The sequence below is a fragment of the Plenodomus lingam genome, assembly GCF_022343315.1.
Source record: "Plenodomus lingam strain CAN1 chromosome Unknown contig_27, whole genome shotgun sequence".
Lineage (NCBI taxonomy): Eukaryota > Fungi > Ascomycota > Dothideomycetes > Pleosporales > Leptosphaeriaceae > Plenodomus > Plenodomus lingam.
Window position 1 is genome coordinate 259,151 of NW_027093942.1, and position 12,852 is coordinate 272,002.

The following is a 12,852-nucleotide window of genomic DNA, read 5'->3' on the forward strand; positions in this document are numbered from 1 at the left end:
TCTAAGCAAGCCTCCGGTTTGCAAAGGATGGACAGCCCAGATTAACAATACTGTGGGTGGCCATCACATGCGTCATAGCTCTCCACGTGTGTGCCATGTGGTGATGGGCATGGCGCAAACTACCGCCGTAGTTGGGCCGATCGGCCATTGATGGCGAGAGAGGCGTCATTTCTAAAGTAAGCCGAAGACAGCCAAAGACATTCTGCTACATGTCAGTTCCTGCGACTTTGAAGAGGAATCAGGAATAGTTGAAGACTACACGATATCATGCTCCAAAGACAGAGAAGAGTAGTGGCTCTCACGCCTGAGGCAGAAATGCAGGTCTCGACCGCAACGCATGTATAATTTTCTGGTGGCACATGGTCGAGGAAAATCGCCATAGCTAGTACCTACAGTAGGCAGAGAGGCGGCGCCAGTGCTGTGCATTTTCCTGCATGTTGCCCAACGGATGTCCTCACGGTGTTCCGGAGCCGCTTCTCAATAGACAGTTACAAGCACGGTGGACGTGCGTGATCCCCTAAAGAGGACGAAGTTCTGTAGCGAGAGGATGTGAGAGAAATGTGACTCGCGCCAAAGAAAGCGCAACGCGGCTCGGGGTTCGCTACGATGGCTAAATGGACCCTTTCCAATGAATACAAGCAGGCTTGTAGCGTAGCCGTGGTCGCATGCTCTACGCCGTTCGACTTGTCGTTGGGCGGGAAATGGTACCATGGTAAATGTCCTCATACTGGACCTTCCAGGCTCTCTCGTTTGCCCCCTGATGACTGCTTCGTCCGTGTCTCTCCTGAGCCGGAGTCCCAGTCCGTAATATGGTACGTTGATGTTGTGTCTGAGTGGGTTCGGCTACAATCGCCCACGGGCCGTGCAGGTCAGATTTGCAAATGCGAACGGCTGTCCCGCCGGCTTGGGCAGCCTGGATGTTGACCTGAATCAATGGTAAGATATGAGCCAATGATGAAAGATGTGGCGCAGTGAAGGAGCTGGCCCAACCCCCCCTATTGACGTTCCGCCATGTCCATTAACCGGCCCTTCGTTGCATGGGCCGCCGACGGCGTTGCGCCCCGTTGCAGGGTTGTGCAACATGCTTGCAACTTGCAACCCATGCTTAGGCTTTGCATAGGCTTCCTTGTAAACGGGGTGGTTGATGTCGTCCCTCGGTCGATGGGGTGGGTGCCAGACATAACCAAGACTAAGCCAGTCCTGTAGCCCCATCGTGGTCTCCGCAAAGCCTAATTTCTTTTAACTTTGAACACCCTCAAAGCTCTGCGCATTGTGGCATTCTGCGTAATCCGTCATAAGTAGGCCCGTGTTTTACTCGAATCGCGTCCGACTCAACCCACCCCCGGCCTGACGCACCTTGCTGGTACCTGACGCTTTAACCTAAAGGTCGCTCTCAGTCCGCAGAGCTCCCCAAAGATCTTCCGTAGGTGCTCTCGATGCTGAAACGTGCTTGAAGCGATCCAAAGGCGAGCCCTGCTCCAAACCTGGTTCTTCCATGTCGAACGGTTTTGGTCTTTCTTTGTCTGGCCGAAGCCATTCACCAACTTCCCACCACCGTCACGAGAAGAAGGAACGCATTCACGCGAATCTCCACGATCTCGGACTTTTGGACGGACCCCGTCACAGGAAGAGCAAGAAGAAGGCCGTCGAGTTCAGTTCGGCTGTGGGCCAGGGCAACAGTACTGCTCCCAAGCTTGTTTGAGTCTTTGTCTTGAAGCTTAGGGCGCTCATGTCTTTCCTAGGATATCGTCCCTCCTCGCGCAGCAGCCACTCGCACCACCACTCAAGCAGCGCGGCGAAATCCCTCCCTTCCCACACGCAGCGATCGAACCTATCTTTCGATTCGCAACTACCGCCCCATTCCGGCAGAGGAATGGCTGGTGTAATGGACATTGAGAGAAGTCGAACCCGACGAGAGAGGACCTTTATCGGCAGTGAATGTTGCGTATGCGAGGAAGACTTGTCATATACACTTCGCGGCGAAAAGGTCCTGCAACTGTCGTGCTCACATGTGTCCCACGAGGCCTGCTTCTACGAGTATATACGCGAATTCGACTCGCATCATTGCCCGACATGTGATGCGACCTTGGCGCTAGACACCAGTCGGGGAGCCAATGTAAACCTCGGTAGGTGGCATTTTTGAAATGGACCGCCCGCAAAGTGCTAATTCAAGAGTCAGAAAAACTGTCCACGATAGTGCGCTCTGCCCAGAGCGAACCGTCACATTCACAGTCTGGAAGCCACCGCAGCGCCACCAACACGCCCACTCCTTGGGACAATCAGACGATCCGATCAGAAGAACAACATAGCCAGATCCATGGCCGTTCACGCAACGGGAGCGACGCCTCAGGACGGTATCCGGTTTCCCACCCGCGAGCACGTGACAGCAGCCATAGTCGAGACCGGGGCTCGGATCGAGGTGGATCCATGTCGAGAGCGCATGGCCGCAGTGATTCTGGCGCAACAGGCGTCGCCTCCTCTAACGACTACGCAGCAACCCACGATGGCCGACGACATGACTACGATGTGCAGTCCATGGAGACGAGCCTTAGTCCTCGCGGCCTGATCAAGAGCCCAATCCCCCCGCCCACCGTCACGGTTCGCAGCGAATTTCCGACTCTTAGCAGATCACGCCAGCAACAGAGCTTGACCTGTCTGATCACCATCGAAGTAGTTGACGGCAAATGGCGTCCGAATCCAGACGACGTGCGCGGTGTACCGCCGTTGCCCGCTGTTGGCAGCTCGGCGGAGAGCAGTTACAGGCGTGAGAAGTCGCCGGTGAATGCCAGACAGCTCGAGCAGCAATACGAGTCCACGGCGGAACTGGATGAGATTACGGAAGACTTGCATGCTCGCGTCGACAACTGGCATGGCTTGGACTTCTCGCGATTTGGAAAACTTCGACTGCACGGACACATCCGCGTTGGGAAGGACCGGCAGTCCTGGCAGGAGCTCGAATGTTATCTGTTCTCCGAGATGCTCATCTGCGTCAAGGAGAAGAAGGTTGCACCGCAGCCCCAGTGGGATGTCTTGGGTGCTGCAGCGGACAAGAAGACCAAGTGCACGCTCAAGGGCTCCATCCTCATCAAGAAGCACTTGATCCAGGTCGAGCATTCACTGGACGACCTCATCCTAACCCTCAGTCTGTCCGTCGCTGAGCTCCCCTCATTCCACCTACAGTTTCCCGATCGCAGTCAGCTAGAGTTGTGGCGACGAGCTCTCATGGACATCCGTCTAGAGTTCCCCATGAGCAACAAGATGGCCGATTACGACCAAGACAACTCCGGGACCGAGGACGACGAGTACCGCAGGCCGAAACGCGTCTCGTCTGTCAATTCATCATACGGTGCGGGCAGGTCCATCATGACTGCGCCCACCGAATACACAAACTCGCGCGGTGGCGGTGTACAAGAGGCGCGCATGACACAATCCATTCACGTGCCCATCGACATCGTGGTCGTGATACCAGTATCCTCATCGATGCAGGGCTTGAAGATCAATCTACTCCGCGACACCCTACGTTTTCTTGTCACCAACCTTGGCGACCGCGATCGCATGGGCTTGGTCACGTTTGGATCGAGTGGAGGCGGTGTGCCGATTGTTGGCATGACGAGCAAGGCATGGAAAGACTGGCCAAAGGTACTCGACTCCATCCGGCCCGTCGGTCAGAAGAGCCTGCGCGCCGACGTGGTAGATGGTGCCAATGTTGCCATGGACTTGCTCATGCAGCGCAAATCCAGCAATCCGCTCTCGAGTATTCTGCTCATTAGCGACTCCTCGACATCTGACACCGAAAGCGTCGACTTCGTCGTTTCCCGTGCGGAAGCTGCCAAGTGAGTGATCCAAGTTGCTTTGTACTTGATATATTGCTAACACGCTATCAGGGTTTCTATCCACTCTTTTGGCTTGGGACTGACTCACAAGCCTGATACTATGATTGAATTATCCACTCGAACCAAAGCATCATACACCTATGTAAAAGACTGGATGATGCTTCGCGAGTGTGTGGCCGGGTGCCTGGGCTCTCTGCAGACTACATCTCACCAGAACGTCAAGCTTAAGCTGCGACTGCCTGAAGGGTCCCCAGCCAAGTTTGTCAAGATCAGTGGCGCTCTGCAGATTACAAAGCGAGCTACAGGGCGCGACGCTGAAGCAGCATTGGGCGATTTGCGCTTCGGCGACAAGAGGGACATTTTGGTGCAGCTCGCTATTGCTCCAGACTCTGGTTCCCCAGAGCAACTGCCACAAGATCCTTGGGAGACGATTGTGTCCGGTCTAGAAGCCCTAGGCGGACCACTAGACCAAGACGATTCCCGCACGTTGAGTGTCGAGGAAGTACCTCTGATACAAGCCGACCTTACCTATGGCGACATTCTTCGAGAAGGCACCCTTTCTCACCTTCCTAGACCATCACTTCTCGCAATCACCTTACTTCCTTCGGGGTCAAAGAAGAACTCCACCAATGGACCACCAGGGACACCACCCATCCCACCTCATCCTCATGTCGTACAGCGACGAATGGAATTGCTCACCTCAGATATGCTGACACGCGCCCTAACGCTTGTGTCGCGCGGACAACACGAACGAGCACATCACCTACTCAAGGAGACGCGCAGTATCCTAAAAGGATTGGGCAAGGGAGGTCTCCCACCATTACCACCGCCTGGTCACCGACGCAACGATGCCTCCAGTGCCGCGGGCAGCACTGGTAGCTCGTCACCCACACCACATAGCCAACACGGCGAACTGCGCCCCCGAACACCTTCACCCCATGCCGACAGCCCCTTTACGCCCGCAGCTGGTATTGACGCTAGAACGATGCACGCACTCGATGCCGAATTGGAGTCCAGCTTAGAATGGATCAATCACCCAGCTGTGTTTGGAAGGGACTCTCGCAAGGCTGTCCTCCAGGCGATAGGTGTCATTTCATCTCAACGCGCATACACGTTCAGATCGCCATCCGAGTCACTTTGGGCAGAGCGCATTTCAGGCGTCAAGCGCTTGGCAGAACGCTCTCGCGATTGGCGAGAGGCGGGCGATCAAGAGGCGTTGATGGAAGAGACGTAATCCTGCAGCAACGTCTTACCTTACGGCCAGCATCATTTTTTTTTCTGTATACCAACTACTTACTTCGGCGAATTCTGGAACTATTATCGATCGGCTTACGGCCCGGCGAACGGATAATGGGGGGGGGGGCTTGCGGGCTCAGGAGGCTTATCATGCGCTCATCCTGCCGGCCTTGATTATTTTTTTTTGCGTCTGTTGCGCACTTACCGACTTTTACGATACCACCCACGGTTCCATATGTTTTTTTTGCTTCTTTTGGATTCCCACTTGGTTTGCAAAAGTGGGACTTGAGCATCACTATCGTTTGCAGCTACTATAGTATGTACTTAGAGGATACCACATGCTTGGCGACTTGATTGATCGTACGCATCTTAGACGCAAGAATATCACATACCCTTGTCTGACCTTACTGTTGTACCCCTCCCTCACTTTCTTACTTTCCATGCTTTTCATAAATCGTATGCAAGCGTACGCACATTCAATATCAACCGCAGCCCCGGGTCAATCCCAATGTGGCATACTCGTAGCCTTATTCAGTTCGGAGTTGTTAATTGGCCCGAAACATGACAAGGGCATCGACTCCACATGCCTTGTTCGACAATCAAGTTCTCCAGACTCACGCGAGTAACTTGTCTCTCTCTGGGCCAATGCAGTGGAATACTATCGTCGATACGAGCAATGTCCGACAGACGTTCTGTCTACGGAGTTATAACGCCAACATTAATACTCCTCCTCAGCATGTCCCATGCAGTCTCTCACGCAGTCACCACGGCGCGGTCGTGTCTCGGTAGCCAAGCGACTTTGTGCAAGCTCTGTGCACATACTGTACTTATCCACAGCGCCGAACTCATGGGGCAAACGCGTATAGTCTGCAAAGACACGGCCACTAAACAAGTCAAGTCGGCCAAGAGCCTTGTGCGTTTGCTTTTGGGTCCAGGTAGTCCTGCGCCCAGTCTACTACTGTGGTCTCGTAGGTCTGTACATGCTTTTAGCATGCAGGCATATCGACACTGAAAATCCACAGCCTCATCTTGAAGATCGCATCCAAGGGCCTGGGCAGACTTCGGGTTCTCGACAACCTCGACTACTTTGATTACCTACCATTCAGAAAATGGTAAGATTTTGCGGTGATCATCTACTGAATGGGGAGATCCTTCGCTGCAAAAAGTAGCGATAGCCCCAGACAAACACATACATTTGCGCTTGTTGGATGAGGTTCAATCTCGCCAACGGTGACTTCCGTTGTCCAAAGGAGTCATGTTGTTGATTGGAGACCATGGTACTGTGTACTTAGCTGGCTGTGATTGTTCGACCAATACTGCATATGTAGTACTACAGCCCAATGAACTGTTGCGAAACAACGATAACCATACAAGTACATGTTACACCAGTGTCATCCGCCGACGTTGGGACAAGACGGGAACATGGAGAAAGCAGCACCAGAGATCGAGATCTCCACCTCCCAGACGCCTTGCGCAGCTCCGCTCCAGTTTCCATCAAGGCCGTCCCCACGCCGCGATTGGGAATCGCCAAATCCTGAAACGAATCTCCAACCCCACTCGCACCACTCCGGAAGGATTGTCCCTCCCTGGACAAGTCCGCTCAACGCTCAACACTGGGCAGCATCCTTTGTCAGCTATCAAACCGGCATTCGATATCAAAAAGCTGTTAAGATAACCTCTCAGGCAATGCGACGTCGTGCAAATGTACTTTTACAGCCCATCTTCCAAACACTGGCGGCAGCATGTAGACAAGAACACCGATCGAGAGGATGAAACAGCGACCTCTGTCGTCGTTTCGCATACTACGTACCGGTACCTACATACATCTCGTGTTGCCGCATCTGCATCTAGAAGCCGGAACCGCGAGCCTTGCTTTTACGCAGAGTTTTCTACTATAGGCAGGGTAGTTCAACTACGTCCCAATCATGCACAGGGACCGGCTTCTCGACCTTACACAGTAAAAAAGAAAGCTGTCAATACCATTGCCTTGGAACTTTTCAAGTGTGCCCCACTCTCGACTTCACAGAGGAGGGTCAAACACCAATACAACGCCCATCTTGACGAATCTATGATGTCGAACGTTTGATCTCCCTGCTCCATGCGACCAGCCAACTCTCTTGACACGGACGCCACGGACACTGTTCGATCTTCCCCGGTTCCCCTGCCTATCCTTACTGTTCCAGCTGCCAGCCCCTCCAAAAAAGCCTTGGGTCTGACCCCTGGATAAGCGTTTGTCAGAGCGGGTCAGTCAGAGTCAGCAAATCTAGCCGCGAGCCCTGGGCGGTCCTTCAGCCACAGTAGGCGACAGGGATGGCGTATGTTACGACTCCACTCGTCTCCAACGGCTATTCCAGTGTACTTGAGTACAAGTGCCATGTTAGTCACACACAACACCACCCACCCACTTCCCGAAGCCTGTAGGTTACAAGCAGGGTACATTAGGCGAGTTTCGAATGTTGGAGCGAACTGGGCTGGGACGTTTGGGCTTTTTTACGGCCGCATGCAGGGTAAAAAGCAAGAAACTCAGTAGTAACAGAGGCCGTCGTGCCACTCAAAGTGATCCAACGTGCAGTAGGTTGCATCTCAGGTACTGTGGTTTGTGGTACTACATTTCACATTTTCTCCTGTCAATAAACTGCATGCATGCTTTTTGCATCACGTGTGCCCAACGTCGCGGTGCTAGGATCCACTCGATACCACAGCCCCTCGCGTTACGATATCCGTTATTGTGCGACCATGATGCTTTTCTTTTTGTTTTCTTCGTGGATTTTTGCTTTTGACATGCCGCGATCGTCGCCAGCCTCGTCCGCTTCACTGCCATGTTGTGCAGGAGATCATCCATGGCTTCGAGCTAGAGCCTAGAACGCGCCAGTGAATTCGTTGTTTCAGGAAAATAAATATGTGCATGCAGAGGTTTATTGGAAGCACTGATGTCGCTTCGGCTTGAGTCGTGTCGCTCGCTGCACTAAACTACTTGTACAGACATAGTATAGAACCAAACGCAGACAACACCATTACGATTGGAACATGGTCACATACAAGGTCCTGTCGTATCCTTAGAAGAACTTGCTCACACTCCAACTGTGCGATATCTATACTGGTAGAGCTTACTGAGTAGGCAGGCGTCTCCGCATCTATGGCCGATAGAGCAACTTGCAATATAGTGACTGTGGTGTCCCAACGCTGTGCAAAGCCAATCGGCAGTTAAAGACGTTTACCTCCTTGAGGCAACGATATCTTGACAACATGAATTTACTTGCCTTGCGATGAGGCATATTGTATGGGTTCACAGTATAGTAGGTACACTAAATCCAAAGTCCAAACGTTAGTTGAGTATACACTATATTGCAGCAGGATGTTATGGCGATGAAGGAAAATTTAATCTACAAAATATCCATGTAAAATGGTAAACTGGTAATTATACAGGCTCGGCAGTTCAGTCTTTGGGTAGGTGTTTTGTTCGAAACCAGTGTCTCTGCTGAGGAGCGGTAGCGAACAGTATCTTTGTGTAGCATACGTATAGTGAACATCACATTTAGCGTCTTGATATCTTACTACACAGCACATTTGTTGCGTTGACATCTATACGCACAGCATGTCTCAGAAGTTAGCTATTATTTTGTCCCTAACGCAGTTTCTGAAAACGGTTGAAGCGATTTGCAGACTCTCATGTGAAAAATTAGGAAAGATCGAAGTATTCACGATATGTTAATGCAAAGGTCATAAACCTCTGGACTCCAGAAAACTCCCCATGAGCATTCTAGAAATGGAACTTACTAAAAGTATAGACTCTAGGTAAGACGAATTTAGTACTTGAGGTATTGACAAGGAGCTTTAGTTCTTCAAACATAACGTTGCTGTTCACTAAATCGCGCTGGATTTGGGACTTCTGTGGACTGGAGATTCGGTCGTGTCATGCACAAAACACGTTAAGAGTAATATTTCTGCTACAGTATCAATCTATATAGAGGCGTTTAGTTACTATAAGTCGCGCAGACTGCATGTTTATACCATGTGATGTACATATTCCACTCCTCGAAAAGTAGTACATCAATCAGTAGTTTCGCTAAATTCGCGGCCAAATATGGGCAATTACTATGAATATACGATATGTGCTATGTCGTCACATGCCTAAAATATGTCAGATCAACACGTTTTGACGGCTTGAAACCTGTGTATACCTAATTTAGTCTACCCCGCATGTTTCAGACACAATATTAATTGATTCTATTCGATGCTTAATAGCACTCCCAGTCACAATAGTATAACAATGCTCAATATACCGGTACAGCTAGAAATCGACCGATCGTAACCCGGTTCTCACGAGCGGGATACAATTGTACGTAGCGATGTGACCACAACCTCACTTTGTCTTTCATTGGGTACCATAGAACTGAACAGCAACTGCATAAGTAAAACAACAGTTCTGCCGTTGTTGTCCCGCTATCATGTCGCCTACCGGTAAAGCCAACGAATAGCAAACCTGCATCACATCCGCTTAATCAGCCGCAGACACATCACATATCACACATTGGGCCACACATCCCACCAAACATGCGCGTTTACCCAATGTCGTGTAGATCAAATAAACTACGAACCATTTTGTACGTCGTTCCTCAAAAAGCAATTCCCGTACAGGGTAATGACAAAGCAGGGATAGCCAACACAATACAGGCATATATGCCTTGCACAACCAACCCAACCCCAACACAACATAAAAGAAAAACCATGCGTATACAATCAATCCACCTATTAACCCACCAGCAGGTATTAAGAGCCCAAACCCATGGGTTGAGTCTTCTTATTCCAACCTCACAAAACTAGTTCGCGCCTCACATCGCCTCACAAGAAAACACACGGCACTTCTCCTCCCACCCCGCCACAACAAATCCCCAACCCCAACTGTCCCAGTCAGCCCTAAAACGGTATATATTGCCAGACTGAACCTATCCAGGACCCCTGAAGCCTCATGTCAGCACTTGTACAGTCTGCTTCGGGCCTTGCGCTGCTTCGGTCCGATCGGCAAGTCTATCATACCCGCGCTGGCGAGCCGGAGGGCGGGAGCGGCGAAGTAGGACCGAGAGGAGTGGATGGAGTGTAAGAGTCAGACCGTTGGAGAAATAAAAAAGGCCCTGAAGATCATTTTCACTGTTGGGGCGCTGGGGTAAGGCGGTATCGGAGAAATAACAGGCGAATGGGGGAGGGGTGTGAGGAGTGGTGCGTTTGCGGGAGGGGCGATTGGAGACGATGGGTGTGTAAAGGTGGATTTGGTTTATGGTGTAGGCACAGTGTGCATGGTGGATATACTGTGTATGTGAGTGGCATTTGTGGAGCTCGATTAGACATGGTGAGAGAGGTGTATGCAACACATGCTTCGCAGCTCATCTACGTTCGTATGCTATGTCTATCATTCCCACATAGCCTCCTCTACACAGTAATACACCTCCATGCCCGACCATGCCCAAAACAAACTAACAAATTCACCCTGAAATCCCACCCTGAAATCCCATCCACGCCATCATCACCCCGAAGCCAGAACTGACCACATGCTTCGAGCCGAAAGAGACCCCCGCCTACCTAGTACACTTGGAGCCAGCGCACGCGCCCTCTTGGTCCTCCGCGCAACTCCGAACACTGGGAAAACCAAGGGGAAACCAAGGGAAATCGTCATACTGTTCAAGTACATGGTGAGGACCGGTCAGGCTTACTGTGTGCTTGGCTGCCCATGCAGGTATCATTCACGCTTATCATAGCTGGTTGTGAGCCGCCGTGGCGGGCAAGTGATCTGTGCGAGAGGCTGTGCAATAAAAGGGATGATCTGTGGTTCAACTGGGGAGATGATGACGAGGGGAGGTTGGAGGCGATATTTTAAGGTACAGTGGGGAATAGTGTGCTTAATTCGCTGCGGTGATGACACAGGTTATGTGATGGAGATGAACACATCAATCGAGTAGAAGATCCTCTCCAACCGTATACATTAGTCAATCTACTTTCGAAGCAATCGTACCAACCCTCCCATTGTGTCCAACACCTCTAGATACTCGACTGTCCACAACTAGAAACAGAGGGCGTATGTACTCCAACTATTAGCACATCTACTGTATATCTTGCGAACAACCAACTCAGGAGACTTGGACTGGTAATACTATGCATTCGAACGTGGGACGTTGTGTTGGATTGACGTTGAAAGGTAATGTGTATGCTGATGGTTTTCAGTGTGTGGCAACGTTCTTGATTTAGAATAGTCGTGTTTATATGGGGGGATTGGTACTTGGGACCAATTATGATTTAAGATCATACATTTAATTTACGTTAGTTGTGTAGGTAGCTTTTGTGAGATTAAACTTTTCAATGCATGACGATATTTGTCTCTATGGCTAGCATGCAAGAATCCCATGCCATGAGGGAGAACTGTCTCTTAGGGGATGGTAAAGAGTAAAGGGATGAAATGTGTCTCGGCATGTTTTTCCACGTTTCTCTACAAACAGACACTTGTCATCCTTGATTTCTTACGCCTACTCCTTCAACTCCTCCGGTTCCTCCTCCACATCTCGAGGCATACCCTCAATCCTCCCCTCCCTTTTCAAGTTCTCATACAAGCTCAATGCCGCCAGCGCCTTTGCATCGCGACCCAAAAACCGCCATGCCTTGTCCAGCGGCACAAGCTTGAGCGTGATGTTCTCACCTTCGTCAGGTAGTCCCGTGGCTTTGTTCTTGAGCCAGGACATGTGCTTGCGTGTAAGTCGCTTTTGGCAAAGGAATAGAGGGATGAATTCATCACAGGCGCCGGGGCTGGGGTAGATGCCGATTTCAGTGGCTTCGGTGGCGGGTTTGGCGGAGGTTGTCGTTGTGAAGGATTGGGTCTAACTGTTGTGTTAGTCATGAGCTGGGCATTGTGAGGAGGCTGAATGAGCTGACTTCGCTGTCTTCGTCGTCGTCGTCTTCGTTCGCCGGGTGGAACTCTGTGTGTGTTGTAGAGTTTCCCGATCTCCATGGTGATATGGAAATGTCTTCAAGTGCGAGTTCGGTCAGATTGATGAGATCATTCTCCTTGACTTTTAGGCCTGCTTCCTCTTCGATCTCGCTTGCTGCAGTGCCTTTGAAGGTGTTGCCGTCGAGCATCCCTGCTGGGATTTCTGCAAAGGCTAGAGAGCCTGCGGCTATCCGTGGCTGTATCGTTAAGATGACGAATTTTTCCTCTTCGCCTTTTGCGTCTTCTGGTTGCACGATGATCTAAATTTGTGTCAGTTATGGTCACAATGACCGGTTTCAGCAATGCAGTGTAGTCGTAGGAAGCACCTACGAGCATCGCGACACTGCCTCCTCTTAAGAATACAGCACCAGGTAGCCAGTCCGCTCTCGCATCATCTTCCCCCTCGTGCACATAGGGATCGGTTTCTATCTTTGCTGAAATCTTCATGAAGCCCAACTTGTCCTCCCTGTCTGGCTTGTTCCGCCAAAACCAGTCTACGGCCTGAATCTCAATCTCACGCAAGCGGTATGGGTGTTTATGAAAGGGGTGATCTTCATGGTCCTGTAATTTGAGATTTTGATTCAGTTTTGAAAACCAAAGTTGCAGGGCTGGAAAGGTAAAGGCGGGCTTGGAGGTAGACGTTGATGAGGTGAAGAGGCGTAGGAATTCGCGAGGACGTAAATTGTGGGGCAGGTAGACTTGTACGGATGGCGTGAGATCTTCGCCATTGAACTCTTGGAGAGCCAGGGTAGGTTTGCGTGTAAAAGAAGAGGGGACTTCATCGTGAACTACTGCGAACATGCTTGGTAG

The 12,852-nt window shown here is 50.9% G+C and overlaps 5 protein-coding genes across 5 annotated transcripts; 3 read left to right on the forward strand and 2 right to left on the reverse strand.

Annotated features, from left to right (window-relative positions):
• Position 1: 1 nt before the first annotated feature.
• On the reverse strand, positions 2-426 carry IAQ61_007128 (uncharacterized protein; the record flags this gene model as incomplete). The annotated part of the gene is made up of 2 exons (XM_066097452.1): positions 2-202; positions 394-426. The coding sequence occupies 2 exons, from the start codon at positions 424-426 to the stop codon at positions 2-4; spliced, it is 234 nt and encodes a 77-aa protein (XP_065952494.1).
• Positions 427-1,011: 585 nt separating this feature from the next.
• IAQ61_007129 (uncharacterized protein) lies at positions 1,012-5,067 on the forward strand (the record flags this gene model as incomplete). Its single annotated transcript, XM_066097453.1, has 6 exons — positions 1,012-1,063; positions 1,262-1,298; positions 1,387-1,679; positions 1,743-2,126; positions 2,180-3,833; positions 3,885-5,067. 6 exons carry the CDS (start codon positions 1,012-1,014, stop codon positions 5,065-5,067), a joined length of 3,603 nt encoding a protein of 1,200 aa, XP_065952495.1.
• Positions 5,068-6,446: 1,379 nt separating this feature from the next.
• IAQ61_007130 (uncharacterized protein) lies at positions 6,447-6,842 on the forward strand (the record flags this gene model as incomplete). Its single annotated transcript, XM_003840895.2, has 1 exon — positions 6,447-6,842. One exon carries the CDS (start codon positions 6,447-6,449, stop codon positions 6,840-6,842), a length of 396 nt encoding a protein of 131 aa, XP_003840943.2.
• A 2,675-nt stretch (positions 6,843-9,517) lies between these two features.
• Positions 9,518-10,013, forward strand: IAQ61_007131 (uncharacterized protein; the record flags this gene model as incomplete). The annotated part of the gene is made up of 4 exons (XM_066097454.1): positions 9,518-9,530; positions 9,650-9,673; positions 9,730-9,836; positions 9,894-10,013. 4 exons carry the CDS (start codon positions 9,518-9,520, stop codon positions 10,011-10,013), a joined length of 264 nt encoding a protein of 87 aa, XP_065952496.1.
• A 1,571-nt stretch (positions 10,014-11,584) lies between these two features.
• IAQ61_007132 (uncharacterized protein) lies at positions 11,585-12,843 on the reverse strand (the record flags this gene model as incomplete). Its single annotated transcript, XM_003840892.2, has 3 exons — positions 11,585-11,932; positions 11,988-12,302; positions 12,373-12,843. The coding sequence occupies 3 exons, from the start codon at positions 12,841-12,843 to the stop codon at positions 11,585-11,587; spliced, it is 1,134 nt and encodes a 377-aa protein (XP_003840940.2).
• Positions 12,844-12,852: the final 9 nt, after the last annotated feature.